Source organism: Oryctolagus cuniculus, chromosome 7 (assembly GCF_964237555.1).
Source record: "Oryctolagus cuniculus chromosome 7, mOryCun1.1, whole genome shotgun sequence".
Taxonomy (NCBI): Eukaryota; Metazoa; Chordata; class Mammalia; order Lagomorpha; family Leporidae; genus Oryctolagus; species Oryctolagus cuniculus.
In genome coordinates, this window is record NC_091438.1 from 107,952,134 (window position 1) to 107,969,973 (window position 17,840).

Here is a 17,840-nt window from a genome sequence, read left to right on the forward strand (position 1 = left end):
ATGTAGACATATTAATAGAGTATATCATTTTAGAACAAAGTAGGTAGGCGTCCTCTTCTGTTTTACATTTCCCTTGGAACAATATGTCAGGCTCCAGGTTAAACACTCCTGATGCAAAGGTAAATATTACATAATTCCTGCCCTTTAAAACACTTACAATAGTTATAGAGAGAAATTACAATTATAATATAGTGTGAGACAAGCATAGGAGCTTTGGAATCAAACAGACATTATTTCTTCTCCACTCTTCCATTAATTAGCTAAGTCATCCTCAGAAAATGGTTTGACATCAATTTTGCATACCCACTTCCCTATCAATAAAAGTGGGATAAGAAATTCTGACCTTACAGCCTTGATATGAGAATTAAGTACAAAATAACTGAAGTTCAAAGTGCATTGCTTGGTAAGATAAAACAGGAAAGAAATTATTCTAGCTGGGGATATGTGGAGATGTCAACTAGACTTCTATACTCAATTGTGAGTGTCACATTTTAAGATACAATGACACAGTGGTAATAGTGTGTGTTCAGATTAAAGTAAGAGGGTAAGGAAACCTGGAAACATGTCCTAAGAACTAATGATTTAAAGGAATCTAAGTTGTAAGTCAAAAAAGAATATCTATTGTATGTATCATAATACTAATACTGTTAAAGGGCAGACACTGGATCAAGATATCAAAATTTGAAGGAAATAAATTTTGGACATTCAATATAAATAAAGTCAGTTATAGCAAAGAAAGCTGTCTGAAGAAGGGATGGGATACCTTACAGCACAGTGATTTCTATGCAACAAAAGCTTTAAAATTTGCTAGAATCAATGTAGAGGAGTCAATAAATCAGATTCATATGTTGAGCAAAAAGATGAAATTCCTTGTACTATCCCTTCCAATACTGAAATTTAATGTTTTTTTATTAAAATTCTTTGCTAATTAGAATAGTATTGGTTGGTAGTAACCTAAGACACAACTTGAAATAAGTTAAACACAGGGAGAATTTATTGGCTTGCAGTCATAAAATCCAGAGGTAGGTCAAGCTTCATTTAGTTTGATCAGTCTTCAAGCTCAAGTTTTCTACAAGTTTTCCCCAGATCAGTCCCCTCTTCAGGTGTTTGCTCTCTTCTGTCAGCTAAGACCAGGGCTACACATCTCTATATTCATATCCTTTGAGGAGAAAGAATGTCATTAACCCTCACCAAGTCCTAAACTGTCAATCCAGGTAGAAAAAAAACTGTTTCGAACAGGGGACTAGCATGTACTGAGTAGCTTAGGTAGCTGCTCACCCTTTAACCAATTCTTCTGGCAAAAAAAAAAAAAGAAAAAAAGCCCTTTTATTTGATTTATGTCACCCTTACAGATGCGGATGGAATAAAACAGGGTTGGGTCCTCACAGATGAAAATCTCAGCACTTTTAGGAAAGACAAGAGGAAGAAAGGAGACTAAGTAGACAATAGTGGGAGTATCCCCACAAAAAGCAGATGGGAAATTCAAAAGCTAAATATTTGGAGAGTATATACATATATATATATATTGACAGGCAGAGTAGACAGTGAGAGAGACAGACAGAAAGGTCTTCCTTTTCCGTTGGTTCACCCCTCAATGGCCGCTGCGGCTGGCACACCGCACTGATCCGAAGCCAGGAGCCAGGAGCTTCTCCTGGTCTCCCATGGGGTGCATGGCCCAAGTACTTGGGCCATCCTCCACTGCACTCCCAGGCCACAGCAGAGAGCTGGACTGGAAGAGGACAGAATCCAGGACAGAATCCGGCATGTGAGAAAATCCTATTGTTTTAAAAATAATTTTTAAAAAAGTAGCTTTCAGGTCGGCACTGTGGGTTCTAGTCCCGGTTGCCCCTCTTCCAGGCCAGCTCTCTGCTGTGGCCGGGGAGTGCAGTGGAGGATGGCCCAGGTGCTTGGGCCCTGCACCAGCATGGGAGACCAGGAGAAGCACCTGGCTCCTGGCTTCGGATCAGCGCGGTGCACCAGCCACAGTGGCCATTAGAGGGTGAACCAACAGAAAAGGAAGACCTTTCTCTCTGTCTCTCTCACTGTCCACTCTGCCTGTCCAAAAAAAAAAAAAAAAAAAGGTAGCTTTGAGATAATACCAACCAGAGTTTCCCATATATGGAAAAGTGCTTAATTGACAATACTTTCAAATAGGCCTCTGTAAATTAACCATTAATCTTTTCAACTTCCATTTCAAAGGTTCCTTGAAATAAGTTCCTAATACCAAAAGTAGGACAACAGAATGCTTTGTTTCATTTATTACTAATCCTGGATGTTAACCAGCACTTCAGATTTTCTTCTAATTACACAACAGAATCTTTTACAGATTTTAAAGTAAAAATAAAACACATGTATATACATAAGAAAAAACTGAGTGAACATAACCGATACAGGAAGTGAATGCCTCTACGATATAAACACTTTCTCCATTTTGATATTCCAATAACAATATTATTCAAACAAAACAGGGCCATGAAGGTTCAAGAAAGGCTGGGAGGAGCTGACATGTGGCATAGTGGGTTAAGTCACGGTCTGTGACAAGGGCATGTTACACTAGAGTGCTGGTTTGAGTCCCTGCTACACTGCCTCTGATCCACTTCCTGCTAACATGCCTAAGAAGGCAACAGAAGATGGCCCAAGTAGTTAGTTGGGCACCTGTCACCATGCTCCGGGCTTAAGCCTGGCCCAGCCCTTGCTGTTGTGACCTTTCAGGGAGTGAAACAGCAGGCAGATCTCTTGTCACTCTGCCTTGCAAATAAACAAACAGATCTTTGAAAAAATAAAAAAGATTAGGAAGCCGACCACATAGAACCTGACTGAACTGCATAGTACTTATTCAATGAGACAATTTTTTAGAACTTTTTATAAATATAAAAGTATTCATTTGTTTACAGCTAGTATTTCTGAAAGATATTTGATACCTTTACCACTAAAAGTAAAAATAATACTTTAGGGGGCCATTGTTTGGCCTAGCAGTTAAGACCTCCACCCCATAAAGACCTGGGTCTAATACCTGGTTCTGCCTCCCAATCCCAGCTCCCTGCCAATGCAAACCTTAGGAGGCAGAAATAAAAATAAATATCTTTCAGTGTCACTTTTTTTTTTTTTTTGACAGGCAGAGTGGACAGTGAGAGAGAGACAGAGAGTAAGGTCTTCCTTTGCCATTGGTTCACCCTCCAATGGCCGCCGCGGCCGGCACGCTGCGGCCGGCACACCGCGCTGATCCGATGGCAGGAGCCAGGAGCCAGGTGCTTTTCCTGGTCTCCCATGGGGTGCAGGGCCCAAGCACTTGGGCCATCCTCCACTGCACTGGCCACAGCAGAGAGCTGGCCTGGAAGAGGGGCAACCGGGACAGAATCCGGCGCCCCGACCGGAACTAGAACCCGGTGTGCCGGCGCCGCTAGGCGGAGGATTAGCCTAGTGAGCCGCGGCGCTGGCCCCTTTCAGTGTCACTTTTAACCCTAGAACCTGCAAAGTTGTGGAAAACTATAAACTAAATTTAAATAGACATGAAAACTGTTTAAAAAGAAAACATACTCATGTTTTCAAAATTTAAAAAAACAAATTGGTTTCCTACTAATCAGTAGCTTTTATAGAGATATAAGTACAGTTTCAGACATTTGAGTTGCAAATGCCTTTGATTTTTTTAAAATTAATTTATTTATTTGAAAGGGTTACACCAGAGGAGAGGCAGAGAGAGGTCTTCCATCCGCTGGTTCACTCTCCAAATGGCCACAACAGCCAGAGGTGCGCCGATCCGAAGCCAGGAGCCTGCAGCTTCTTCCGGATCTCCCACGTGGGGTGCAGGGGCCCAAGGACTTGGGCCATCTTGTACTGCTTTCACAGGCCATAGCAGAGTTGGATTGGAAGTGGAGCAGCCAGGAGGCGAACCAGCACCCATATGGGATGTCAGCATTGCAGGCGGCTTTACCCGCTACGCCACAGCGCCGACCCCATCCCTGCGATTTTTAATGTGATATTCTATAATAAAGGTATGAGGACAGAGGTTTGGCTCAGCAGTTAAGCTACCCGCATTCCTTATCAGGGTGCCTGAGTTAGATCTCAGCCTTTCTTCTGGTTCCAGCTTCCTGCTTACATACACCAGGGGAAGCAGCAGGTGATGTCTCAAATATCTGAGTCCCTGTTACCCAGATGGGAGACCTGGATTGAGTTCCAGGCTCTTGACTTCAGCCTGTCCCAGTCCTGACTGTTGGGGCACTTAGGGAGTAAAGATCTCTACCTTTTCAACAAAATGAATGTAATTAAATAACATTTTAAAATAGGAAACAAAGTAAGTGAATAGATAAATACAGAAAGTTTTCTGGAAAATAAGAATTTAAGAATGGGAACATCTGATTACTTACTTAGTAACTGAACAAATACCATTTCAGTCATTTCATAAGGGTAAATATGCAATTTTAGCCCAGGTGATTTAATATAGATCTTATTGGCTAACAGAGACAAAATAAAAGTCAAAACTTCTTTAGTAGGTTGACAGTAAAATACAGTAACTAAAATAAACATGAAAATTGTTAAAGGAAATTGATAAAAGGCAAATGCAAACAAACCACATAGAACACAGCCATGAACACACTGCAACTTGGGAAGTGCATGAACTAAATATGAAACTTACTGGACAAATAAAAATAGCAAGTCTTGGTATAAGTAAACTACAACAAACATTGTCCTTTAACTGACTCTAAACTAGCATACTTTGTCTATTTTACAAACTACTAACAGTTATAACATGATTTGATTATGACTGGAAAATTAGCAAGAGCAGTACAAGTACTAAAGATGACAGGAATAAAGGCTACTGCTTAAGCAAACATTACAGGTTTTAGACTGGCCTGTTTTAGACTTTAAAATTCTATACCAGGAGTTGGCACTGTGGCACAGGAAGTTAATCCTCTGCACCTGCAGCACTGACAGCCCATATGGGTGCCAATTCCAGTCCCAGCTGCTCCTCTTCTGATCCAGCTCTCTGCTATGGCCTGGGAAAGCAGTAGTAAAAAGCCCAAGTGCTTGGGCCCCCTGTATCCAAGTGGAAGACCTGAAGAAGCTCCTGGCTTCAGATTGGCCCAGCTCCAGCCATTGTGGCCATTTGGGGAGTGAACCAGCAGATGGAAGACCTTTCTCTGTGTCTCTCCTTCTCACTGTCTGTAACTCTACCTCTCAAATAAATAAACTCTTTTAAAAAAATTATATACAAAAATAGTAAAAATTACATTTTATTTTGAAAACTATTATGGGTACAGTAAATGCTAGGATAAATCTGAGAAAAAGTCTTGTTCTTAACTTTGCTTTTTGATGAAAAAAAAAATTTTTTAAAGATTTATTTATTGAGGCTAGCGCTGCATGTAGCAGGTAAAGCCACTGCCTGCACTGCCTGCATCCCATATGGACGCCAGTTCAAGTCCCAGCTGCTCCACTTCCGATGCAGCTCTCTGTTATGACCTGGGAAAGCAGAAGATGGCACCAGGCTTGAACCCCAGCACCAGATGGCAGATCAGAACGAAGTTCCGGGCTCCTGGCCTAGGATCGGCTCAGCTCCAGCCACTGCAGCCATTTGGGGAGTGAACTAGCGGATGGAAGACCTCTCTCCCTCTCTCTCTCTCTCCCTCAGTAATACTGCCTTTCAAATAAACCAATCAATCTGTTTAAATAATTTCATTTACTTATTTGAAAGAGTTAGAGAGGGAAAGACAGGGACAGAGATCTTCCATCCACTCGTTCGCTCCCTAGATGGCCACAATGGCATGGGTCGGACCAAGCCGAAGCCAGGAGCTTCATCCAAGTCTCCCGTGTGGGTGGCAAGGGCCCAAGTACTTGGGCCTTCTTTTACTGCTTCCCCAGGCCATTAGCAGGGAGCTAGATCTGAAGTGGAACTACCAATGGGATGCCGGTGTCCCAGGTAGCAATTTTACACTATCCCAATTCTTCACCTCTTAAAAAACATGGCATAAGATACTTCACTTGGGATTAAATTCATGTGGTGTACAGAATTTACACAAATTTTATTTGCTAGTTTATGCATGCTACTTTACAGGAAATCCTAAGATTTAGGCTAAACATAAACTCGTAACAAAAATACACCAAAAATGTAAATCACACTAACTCTCAGAAAGTCTTTCTCATCACTAATAACAAGTCTAAAACTATTCTTTACCATTTGAGAAGACACGAGGAAAAAAAAAAACGTAAAACTGCCTTGAATATTTAACCTAAATACTTTCAGAATTAATGTAATAAAATGTGGTAAACAAAAATAAGATTTCTACAATGGAAATCAAGGCGCTTCTCCATTTCTCTTCCATATTATCTACACACAAAGTTGCTATTTGATTATTTACATGGGCAAGGAAGTTGCTTCTAAGTAAACAGTCCATTGCAAATGTCCTTATTGGTATGTAGCATCACAAAATTTACCTGACAGATGGAAGTAGACAATGGCAGAATGCAAAGAGTTGACAGAGGGATAATATATACAATACTGACTTTTTACACTGCATTTCATAAAATCTTTAAAATTTTTGGAGAGACAGAAATGTCCCATATGCTGGCCCACTGCCTACCTGCTCACAACAGCCAGGACAGGGCCAGGACAGGGCCAAAAGCTCCATCCAAGTCTTCCACGGAAGGAGGCAAAGATTATTTGAGTCGTCATCTGCAGCCTCTCAGAGTACTAGCAAGAAGCTGGAATCTGAAGCTTAATTGGGACTGGAACCAGACACTCAACTATGGGATGCAGGTGTCCCAAGCTCTATCTTAACTGCTTAACACCAGCCCTCGCCACTTTGCATCGTGAAACAAAATGGCCCCTCGTGCATATGAGTTATAAAGTTATATACTCACATTTATAGTGAATGGCTATGTCATGCCTAATTATACAATAATGGGACATTAGTTTCATTATTTTATGGGTCATACATTAGAACTGTCAGACAACTGTCAGTAGCCAGTCATCCCGCAATTCCATGCCTCCAGTTATAGTAAGAACGACATGAGCGGGCTCAAAAATCTAAAATACCAGGACAGCCCATCAGAATCAATATACAAACTCAAGTCACATATGAAATATGTTCACATCCTTACAATGAAGACACACTCAATCAAAAAAGATCTCATTTTTTTGATAAAAACAAAAATAGCATGCATACATACGCAGAGGAAAAGAAAGATAATATCCCAGGTTAACAACAATGGTTATCTTAGAGTACCAGAAATACAGGTGATTTTTTTCCCCTCCACTCTCCGTATTTTCTAGCTTTCCTACGACAGCACGTAACTTTTCCAATGTTTAGGGAAAAAAAGTCAAAAGGCCGCGGAGCTTCTAATCTCAAAGCAACAGTCTAGATTAAAGACAGAACAGTCTATCTTTAAAACCCCATCCGAGTAACTGGGCAACAAATCCCTCAGTTTGGCACTGCAGAACACGCTGCAAGCTCCCTGCTCCGAGGCCTTGGCCGCCCTGGGAGACAGAGTTGTTACACACAAACTAAATCTCTCCCAGCTCTCCCGTGTCCCCGCCCACCATGGCACGCCCTAGGCCCGAGGGCCCCACGAAGGACCCTCTGCCCCGGCGTTCTCGAACCCTCGTCCCCCGCCTCCACACCTGTGCTCTACGGCGCACCTCCACGCTCCTCCCATGGGCCAAAGAGAAAGGCGGGCCGGACATGGAGGTAGCCGACCGTGACCCCAGCCACCTTGGACAAACCGCGCCCCCCCTCCCCCAGCAGCCTCGATTTCCTAATCTGCCCCGCTCCCTCGCACGGAGTCAGGAGGCTCGGACACCCGAAGGGCTCCGCGAGAGCGAGCGCAGCCCGGTCTCAGCCTGCGCCGCCGCCCCACCCCCACGCTATGGCGCGGGGTCTCAGCCCAGAAGCTCGGGTTTTCCCCGCAGCCCCGGAACGCGTCGTCCCCATACCTGGCAGCTGCAGTCCTGGGGCAGGTTTCGCACCAGGATTTTCCTGCGGTTGGTCAGCTCGCGCCGCATCCGCTGCAGCCGCGCGGTCACCTCCTCGGGGGGCAGCGCCGCGGGCGCGAGGTTCCGGCCGCCCTCGGGCGCCTCAGCGGAGCTGCTCGGCTCGGGGGGCCCCGGCTCCGGTTCCGGCTCCGACTCCGACTTTGGGCCCGGCTCCGATTCGGGTCCTGGCTCCGGCCCTGGCTCCGGCCCCAGATTAGGCCCCGGCTCCGACACGGGCTCTTGTTCCGACTCGGGCCCCGGCTCGGGCTTCGGCCTCGATTCCGGGCCCTCCTCAGGCCCGGGCTCCGGCCCCGACTCCCGCTCCGGCTCGGGCTCGGGCTCGGGCTCGGGCTCCGGCCCTGACTCTGGCCCCGGCTCGGGCCCGGGCTCCGGGCCCGCCTCAGACTCCGACTCCGGCCCCAGCTCTGGCCGCGGCTCTGCCACGCTTAGGCTCGGGCCCCCCTCGCCGCCGTCGTCGCCCACCGCCGCCGCCATCTTTCCGGGCGCCCCGCGGCTGCGAACTCCTCAGAGACTCGAGGGGAAGCGGAGAAAAAAAAGCGAGAGGAGACGAACAGAGGCCGCAGAGTGGGCCCAAACACCGACCAGGAGGGAGGGAACCAGGGAGGAAGAGAGCCAAGGAGGCGGCGCCACAGCCAGCAGCCGGCGGGCGGAGAGGAGAAACCTGAGGAGGAGCCGGAGCGCCACCTCACAGGAACCCCCCCCTCCGGCGCCAACCCCGCGTAGGGCGGTGCCCCGCCCCCTCCCGTAGGCCCGCCCACCAGGGCCCCCGGCGCGGGCGCCGGGCTGACACGACACACCTGCGCGGGCCAGGCCGGGCCGGCTCTGCTCTCCGCCGGCCTGAACGCCCGGGGTTGGGCTGCGGGAATGCGGCCCCTTGGCGTTGGCTTCCCGGGGCTCTGGAGCGCCAGGCCCCGGCCCCTGCGTGTGCGCCCGTGACCCCGCAGCTCTCCCGAGGCTCCCCTCACAACTGCAGCGCTGTAGGACTTAGGGGCGGCTGGAGGGAAGGCAGGCTTCCCAAACCCAGAGAGGCAGGACGGTCCCTGCCCGCAGCCGGAAGAGGTCCGGGCGGTAACCTTTGAGCTGTGTGCAAGTTGGGCGTATTTGGCAAAGTTTGAGATAACAATGAAGAAAATTGAGCTACTCTAAGGAGAAAAAAAGGATGTTGGAGGTGAAATGCTTAATGTATTTAGGATATATCTGACCGTAATGTATTTTTCTTGCTGTGCAATGAGAAAGCCCGTGAGTCCCTGTAGTAATTCTTAAGAAGCAGCCTGGGGGGGCGGGGGGGCGGGCGGTTTAGTCTGCAACATAGAAATCAGTGCTGAAACAATGCCCAGAGGCGGCTGGCGGGGCTGGGCTGCTCCACTTCCGATCCAGCTCTCTTGTATGGCCTGAGAAAGCAGTGGAAGATGGCCCATGTCCTTGGGCCCCTGCACGCGCGTGGGGACCCGGAAGAAGCTCCTGGCTCCTGGCTTCGGATCAACGCGGCTCCGATGCAGCCAATTGGGGAGTGAACCAGCGGATGGAAAACCTCTCTCTCTCTGCCTCTCTCTCTGTGTAACTCTGACTTTCAAATAAATAAATCTTTTTTTAAAATTTTAATAAAAAAGAAACAACGACTAGAAAGAAAGAGGAATTAGGCGGAGGGCTGGAGAATTACTTGAATAGAAGCTTGTGGAGAATCACCTTTGTAGATCTGTATTAGTCAAAGTGAAATTATCAGATCAAACAATCCTGTAGCCTTTGGTGCCAGCCCAAATGACCATCGGCAAAAGGAACACGGCATCTTAAGTGTGTAATATGCTAACACATATAACATAAACTAACCAAAAAAATAAGTCTGTTTTAAAATGTTTATTTTCATCTACTTGAAAGGCAGAGGAACAGAGAGATCGTTTATCCACTAGTTCACACCACCATTTGCCAGCCCCAAGATCTATCTGGATCTTCAACCTGAGTAGCAGGGACCCATGTACTTGGAACATCAACCAATGCCTTCTAGGCGCATTAGCAGGAAGCTGGATCGGAGGCAGAACAGCAGGAGACTCTGATATGTGATGTGGGTGTCCCAAGCGCACCCTTTATTGAGCACTGTGTAATCTGTTAGGGGAAATGTAAATAAACGTAACCAGAAAAAGCAAACAAAAAGGAATTTTTTAAAAAGATACAGTGAATTTAGTACTTGTGCCCCATGTGTTACAAAACACTACATATATTTCATTTCTCGTCACAATAATCTAAATTTGTTTTCCTCACTTTACATTTGAAGAAATGGAGTCAGGTCTGATTAATTCTGAATCCCAATGCTCTAAATAATATAAAATGATTCACCTGTAATCCCTCTACCCAAAAATATGGCTGCTAATATTCTTGAATTTATTCTCTGCTAACACATGTTATCAATATCAATATCAATAAGTGATATTCTATAGTACACTCATGATCAGAGCAGCACTATCCCGGATGGCCAAAAGGTGGAAACAATCCAAATGTCCATCTGTTGATGAATACATAAGCAAATACTGGGGCACATATATAGATGTAAATATAACAGAATATTGTCAAACCAGAACACACTGCTACAAGGTAAAGAAATCGCCAAAACATTAAATGAAAGAAGCCAGAGACAAAAGGTCACATATTGTGTGATTCCATTCATATGGAACATCCAGAATAGGTAAATCTACTGAACAGAATACTGATAGGTAATTGCAAGGGGCTAGAGAGAGGGCATATCAAGAAACAACTGCTTCATGGGGAAAGCTGTCCATTTGGAGTGATAAAAATGTTTGGAGCTGAATACAGGGTATTTAAAAAGTGTGTGCAAAATGAGACTAAAATAAAAATTTATTTTGGCTCTAAAAATGTGAAATCTATATATATTGGGGTCTTCAAAAATTCATGGATAATTAGTACTATGAAAATTACTATGCATGGGTTCCAAAAGGTTTTGCACCAAAATAAACATCTTTTAATTCCATTTTCCTATGAACTTTTTGAAGTGCCCTCATAGAGACAGCAATTTCCCAATATTGTGAATGTACTAAACAGTTACTAAAGTGTTGTAACCTTATTTCATGAATTTTACCTCATAAATTTTTAAGTGACATTGTGCAGTTTAAAGCTTGGTTTCTTTTTATTTATTTATTTTATTTTATTTGAGACACAAAGTCACAGATAGAGAGAGATAAAAAAAAAAAAAAAAAAAGAAAGACCATCCATCTACTGATTCACTCCCCAAATGACTGGCAACAGCCCGGGCTGGGCCAGGCTGAATCCAGGAGCTTTATCTAGGATTCCTTCGTGAGTGTCAGGTGCCCAAGGACTTGGACCATCCTCCGCTGCTTTCCCAGGTGCATTAGCAGAGACCTGGATGGGGAGTGGAGCAGCCAGGACTCCAACCTGCACCCATATGGGACATCAACATCACAGGCGGTGGATTAAGCCACCACAACACAAAGCAGGCTCCATATAGTTCTGTTTCTTTACACTGTGTATTCTGAGCCTCTTCCTATGCCAGTGTATTTGAACATTGTTTTTCATGGCTGCATATTACTGTATTATGAGAATTATCATAATTTACTAATCTCCAAGTGTTAGTTTTATCTATTGTATAAAGCATTGGTTTTAATATACTTATTCGGGGCCGGCGCTGTGGCTCAGTAGGCTAATCCTCTGCCAAGTGGCACCGGCACACAGGGTTCTAGTCCCAGTTGGGGCGCCAGATGCTGTCCCGGTTGCCCCTCTTCCAGGCCAGCTCTCTGCTGTGGCCAGGGAGGGCAGTGGAGGATGGCCCAAGTACTTGGGCCCTGTACCCCATGGGAGACCAGGATAAGTACCTGGATCCTGCCATCGGATCAGCACGGTGCGCCGGCCACAGCGGCCATTGGAGGGTGAACCAACGGCAAAGGAAGACCTTTCTGTCTGTCTCTCTCTTTCACTGTCCACTCTGCCTGTCAAAAAATTTTAAAAAATGAAAAAAATATATATACTTATTCGGGCCCATGGCTCACTTGGTTAATCCTCCGCCTGCGGCGCTGGCACTCCATGTGGGCACCAGGTTCTAGTCCCGGTTGCTCCTCTTTCAGTCCAGCTCTCTGCTGTGGCCTGCGAAGGCAGTGGAGGATGGCCCAAGTGCTTGGGTCCCTGCATCCACATGGGAGACCGGGAGGAAGCGCCTGGCTCCTGGCTTTGGATCGGCGCAGCACCAGCCATAACGGCCATTTGGGGGGTGAAGCAACAGAAAAAAGACCTTTCTCTCTGTATATAACTCTACCTGTCAAATAAAAAAATCCTTGTTCCATATTTTATTTTGTTTATTTTTGAAGATTTATATATTTATTTTGAAACTTAGAGTTATAGGGAGAGAGGTAGAGACAGAGAGACATCTTCCATCCCCTAGATGGCTGCAACCACCAAAACTGGGCCAGGCTGAAGCCAGGAGCTTCATCCAGGTCTCCCACGTGGATGCAGGGGCCCAGACACTTGGACAATCTTCTGCTGCTTTCCCAGACCATTAGTAGGGAATTGGATCAGAAGTGGAGCAACTGGGACATGAACTGGTGCCCATTTGGGATGCCAGAATCACAGGCAGTGGCTTTACCCACTATGCCACAACGTCAGCCCCTGTGTCCATATTTTAAAACTTTTCCACAAAGAACTAGATGCAAATTATGTGTATCAGAGAGGAAGCATATTTAAATAGTATTTATATGTAGTTTCAAACTCTCTTCCTTAGTTTTCTATATCACAAAGCTTTATAGGAGTGTTTATTTCTCTGCCTGTATGTCCATAATATTCTGACATCAAAAATAGCTCATTTTTGTTTCAAATTTCATTCCTTTGATTTAAAATTGTATGCATCTTAAACTCCCTATTGCCCTATTTTGTAGAGCTGAAAGACTTTGAAAAGCATATTCTTCAATGTGGACAAGAAACATGATGAAATATGCTATAGCCTTGAGTCACTCATTAAGTTTCAAAACATATGTTTATCAAAATGAGTACCATCTCCTTGACAAACATTTATTAAATGTCTATTACATGCCAGACTATAAATATGTGCACACATACATAAATGCAGAAGTAATAGCTTCCTATAGGATAGGAACTCAATTTCATTCTCAGAAAATTATACAATAATTATAATTCAATGTGATATTAAATATATAAACACAAGCTTCAGAAGTTCTAGAAAATATGATCTGAATCTAACTTTAATGATGCTGCTCAAAACACTTTACAAGCTCCTTTTTTTAGTATTGGCTTGAGAATCTATGGCAAATTCCTGTGCATGGTTTCTGTGGTAGCAAATGCTCATCTCTTAGAGACAAGTTCAATTTGGGGGACTAACGAAATGTTATTTCAAGCCCAGTGTGGTGAATGAATCAGGTGTTGATTATGTTGTGGGAGCTATGATGATGTAATTGAGGTTTGGGCCCCCACTGGGGACATGATTATTATGTCATCAAGCTATTAAACCAATTTTAAGAAGTGGCTACTTGGAATTGATCCTATTCCTTGAGCAGTATTAGTGTATCTTTTAGGAAAATGACTTTCAAATTTTTTGGACACAATTGGGAAAGAATGTGTGCCACATGGAAAATAAATTTTAGGTAACAATCCAATAATTATACACATAATTGGAATGAAGATATCATGAAAAATCAGACCTTTCATCATGGGTACACTTTAGTATTTCCTACTCTGTTCTATTTCATTGTTTAAATTGCTAACATGACACACAAAATTGACTTTTTTTTGTGCCACTAAAGAATCATTACTCACACTTTGATAAGCACTGCCCTAGGTTTCAAATCAACTCCTTGTGTTGTTACTTTTGCTCAATTATTTCTAATAAATTTGGGGAAGTGGTAGGAACTGCTGATCTGAAATGTTTAAAACTGAATTAATTGTTATTGCTGCACAAAGGAAATGGATGGAAACTGCAAACTTGGAACTGCTACAGTAAATCCAAAGAGTTCATTTCATTTCAGGTTTCAGCCTGACTCTTTAAATAGCAGCTTCATGGCAAACTGAAAAAGCACTCTAATCTGACCTTGAAGTGGAGTACAATCGTCCAACTCAACGTATTTACCAATACCCACAGGTGATTATCATGATCTATATAATTACCTGTTCTTAAAATATGAGCCTAGTGCTCACTATAGACTTTATGTTAAGAAATATTGGTTGTTATTTATCTTAAGGCTCTGCACTTGAAAAGGTTGGAGAAGCTTAATAAGTCTCAGCTTGTAATATCAATAACAAAAACAGCCTTTTTATCCAAATAATCTTAGGCGTATAGATTATGGTAATGTGATGGAATTAAGTATGTGCAAAGAACTTGTGAACTGAGGTGGGTGTTAGACATGATGGTTGAGATGTCCGTATTTGATATTGCAGTACCTGGTTGAAGTCCCATTTTAACTTCTGATTCCAGCTTCCTGCTAATGCAAGAAGTGGTTGGGTTTCTGTCATCTGCGTGGGAGACCCCGGATGAGTTATTGGTTCCTGGCTTCATTCTGGCGTCACAGAGTGAGCCAGAAAATGGGACCTCTCTCTCTGTCTCTCTGTCTCTCTCTCTCCTCTCTGCCTTTCAACTTAAGTAAATTAGTTAAAATGAAAGGAAAAGGGGGAAAACTCCAAACCACAAGAACAACGCACAATATGTATTAGGTGTCTGCAGTTAATCAGTTACACAATCAAAACACCAGATTGGATTGATTTTTATTCAACAGTGAACTTTTCTCCAGGGAAAGTAATTTCAATTCAGTAATTGCAAATTCAGTAGGATACATATTATGAATAAAGTGCTTTTAGTAGAACAAAGTAGTGTTGGATTTTGACTCAGGGGAAACCATCATGAGGAGGTGAAAGACACACAGGAGTTTTCTAGATGATATACGGGCAACTACTGAGACAGGGCACAGAAAGAGTGCCAAAGGCATCAAAGGGACTAGTGTCTCCAGCAACGAATAGTTTGGAGTCTGTGAAGGCCATGCTTCTTCAGGGAGAGTAGCAAGAAAGGAGAAAGGAGTAGCAGATGCCATTACAGTTTTAAGAAGTTGATTTCTTTTTTAAGTTGAGGCTTGTGTATGGCATGAAAGGCAAGCCCACAGAGAAAACGAACATTACAGGTTTTTGGCAGGAACCTGACAGATCAATTTTAGCTTTTTAAAAAATAATTCTGACAACAATGGAGAAAATGAATGTATCAGGTCTTATTTCAAGATGGACAACTAGGAGTCTTTTGAAACCGTCAAAATGAAAACATTTGAAGGCCTGCACTGCAGTAGAATAGGAACAATAACAGCAATTAAATATATAGAGCTTTACATAGATTATCCAAGTTTTTTTAATTTCTTTAAACTATTTCACTTAAACCCTACAATCAGACCTGTGACGTAGTTAGTATGTACCTACTTATTCATGAGGAATCAAAGGCCAAAAAGGTCAGGTCCATTGTCCAGATCTCATAGCAAGCAGGGGCTGCAGGGTTCCAATGCAAAGCTGTCTGCTTGGAGCCCTTGGATATAACCTTGTGCAACTGTAGCTAGAGGAGGGGCTGCATTTGTGAAATTTGTCTGAGAAAAGGTAGAGCAAAGGTAAAGCCTAAAACAGTAGTGAGAAAACGAGATCCAGAATCAAACCACCTGGATCCAATTCTGAGCAACTGGAGCGACTTTTTTTTTTTTTTTTTTTAATATTGATTTATTTGTGGCCAGCATTGTGGCTCACTTGGCTAATCCTCCACCTGCGGCGCCGGCACCCCGGGTTCTAGTCCCGGTTGGGGCGCCGGATTCTGTCCCGGTTGCTCCTCTTCCAGTCCAGCTCTCTGTTGTGGCCCAGGTGCTTGGGCCCTGCACCCGCATGGGAGACCAGGAGGAAGCACCTGGCTCCTGGCTTCAGATCAGCGCGGTGCGCTGGCCACAGCGGCCATTGGAGGGTGAACCAACGGAAAAGGAGGACCTTTCTCTCTGTCTCTCTCTCTCTCTCACTGTCCACTCTGCCTGTCAAAAAAATTTATTTATTATTATTTATTTGAGAGACTGTTACAGACAGAGAGAGAGGTCTTCCATCTGCTGGTTCACACCTCAAATGGCCTCAACGGACAGGGCTGGGCCAATCTGAAGCCAAGAGCCAGGAGCTTGTTCTGGGTCTCCCACGTTGGTGTAGGAGCCCAAGCACCTAGGCCATCTTCTACTGCTTTCCCAGGTGCATTAGCAGGGAGTTGGATTTGAAGTAGAGCAGCCAGGACTCAGGATTCTAATAGGCACCAATTTGGAATGCCTGCCCCACAGGCAGGGGCTTAACCTATTCCACAGCATCGGCCCCATGGAGCGACTAGTTAAAGCATGAAACAATATTTTAAATATGCTGATCCTCAGACTTTTCATCTCTAAAACAGAAATATAATGGCACCTATAAGGTACTATTATTAAAGGTTAATATGAAGACAAGATGAAATAATATGTATATAAAAGATTTAACATATTGCTTATTTCAAGAGCTATAAAAATGGCAATCAGAATATTAATAGCGGTCATAAATACTTAATAATTAGTTTAAAAGTCTTGATGACATTGGATGTCAGAAAAGAGAGTGGCTTCATGGTTTCTAATATGAGAGTGATGAATAAGTGAAAGAGGCAGCCGTTTAGGAGGTAAAGGGGGCTGGCCTAGAGGTACAGTGCTTAAGTCACCACCTGTGACTCTGGCATCCCATACGAAGGCTGATTTGAGTCCTGGCTGTTTCACCTCCAGTCAAGCTTCCTGTTGATGTGACTGGGAAAGCAGTGGAGGATGGCCCAGGTACTTGGGCCCCTTCCACGCATGTTAGAGACCCAGGCAGAGTTCCTAACTCCTGGCTTCCATCTGCCAGCCTCCCTTCCCCCCCACCAAAACTACCCCATATCTGTAACTCTGCCTTTCTTTCTTTTTTTAAAATATTTATTTATTTGAAAGTCAGAGTTACACAGAGAAGGAAAGGCAGAGAGAGAGAGAGAGAGAGAGAGAGAGAGAGAGAGAGAGAGAGAGAGAGAAGAGAGAAAGTCTTCCATCCACTGGTTCACTCCTCAGTTGGCCGCAATGGCTGGAGCTGCGCCGATCCACAGCAAGGAACCAGGAGCTGCCTCCAGGTCTCCCATGTGGGTGAAGGGACCCAAGGACTTGGACCATCTTCTACTGGTTGCCCAGGCCATAGCAGAGAGCTGGATAGGAAGTGGAACAGCCAGGACTTACTTGAATTGGCGCCCATATAGGATGCCGGCACTGCAGGTGGCGGCTTTACCCACTACGCCACAGCACTGGCCCCCCAACTCTGCCTTTCAAATAAAGAAATAAATCTTTTTTTAAAAAAATTTTTAAATAAAGACACCAAGCTCAATTAGGCATCTGAACTTCAAATACACTGGGACATATAGATAAAAATACCCAGAAGACAGTCAATAACTTGGTAGTTAAAAAATGAGACAGAATGAGGTCATCCTGGCTTTGTGTAGAAAGAGAAGTCCAAGAAATAAGATCTTAAGGGAAGAACATAAAGGCTAGCAGAGGAAGAAAATGGAAAGTATTAGACAGCTTTGTCATGACTCTGCTGATGTGGCCAGCCCATAAAAAGAGAGCCAGGTAAAAATGAAAAAGACTTCAGGCAAAAATAGCTAGAAGACATTAGGGACTGATCCCCATGTCCTTATCTCCCATTCTCTTTGTGTTGTTCTCCGGCTCCTGACCTTGGCTCCAGCTTTCCATTATAGCTTCTGGCACCTCACTTCCTTGGCTTCCGTGTCTGTACAGTATTGACCTTGGTGTGTTTTTATTTCCTTTTTGGATCACAAACTGAACTGACTTAC

At 44.1% G+C, this 17,840-nt stretch overlaps 1 protein-coding gene across 2 annotated transcripts in view; it reads right to left on the reverse strand.

Annotated features, from left to right (window-relative positions):
- RAVER2 (ribonucleoprotein, PTB binding 2) overlaps positions 1 to 8,689 on the reverse strand; it is a 79,784-nt gene extending 71,095 nt beyond the window's left edge. Inside the window, exon 1 of one of the 2 annotated variants that reach the window (XM_008265122.4) lies at positions 7,928 to 8,689. In XM_008265122.4, coding sequence (XP_008263344.3) covers positions 7,928 to 8,461 — 534 coding nt within the window. In that variant the 5' untranslated portion in view covers positions 8,462 to 8,689. The remainder of the gene's footprint in view (positions 1 to 7,927) is intronic. The other variant, XM_008265121.4, reaches the window with a different exon arrangement.
- Positions 8,690 to 17,840: the final 9,151 nt, after the last annotated feature.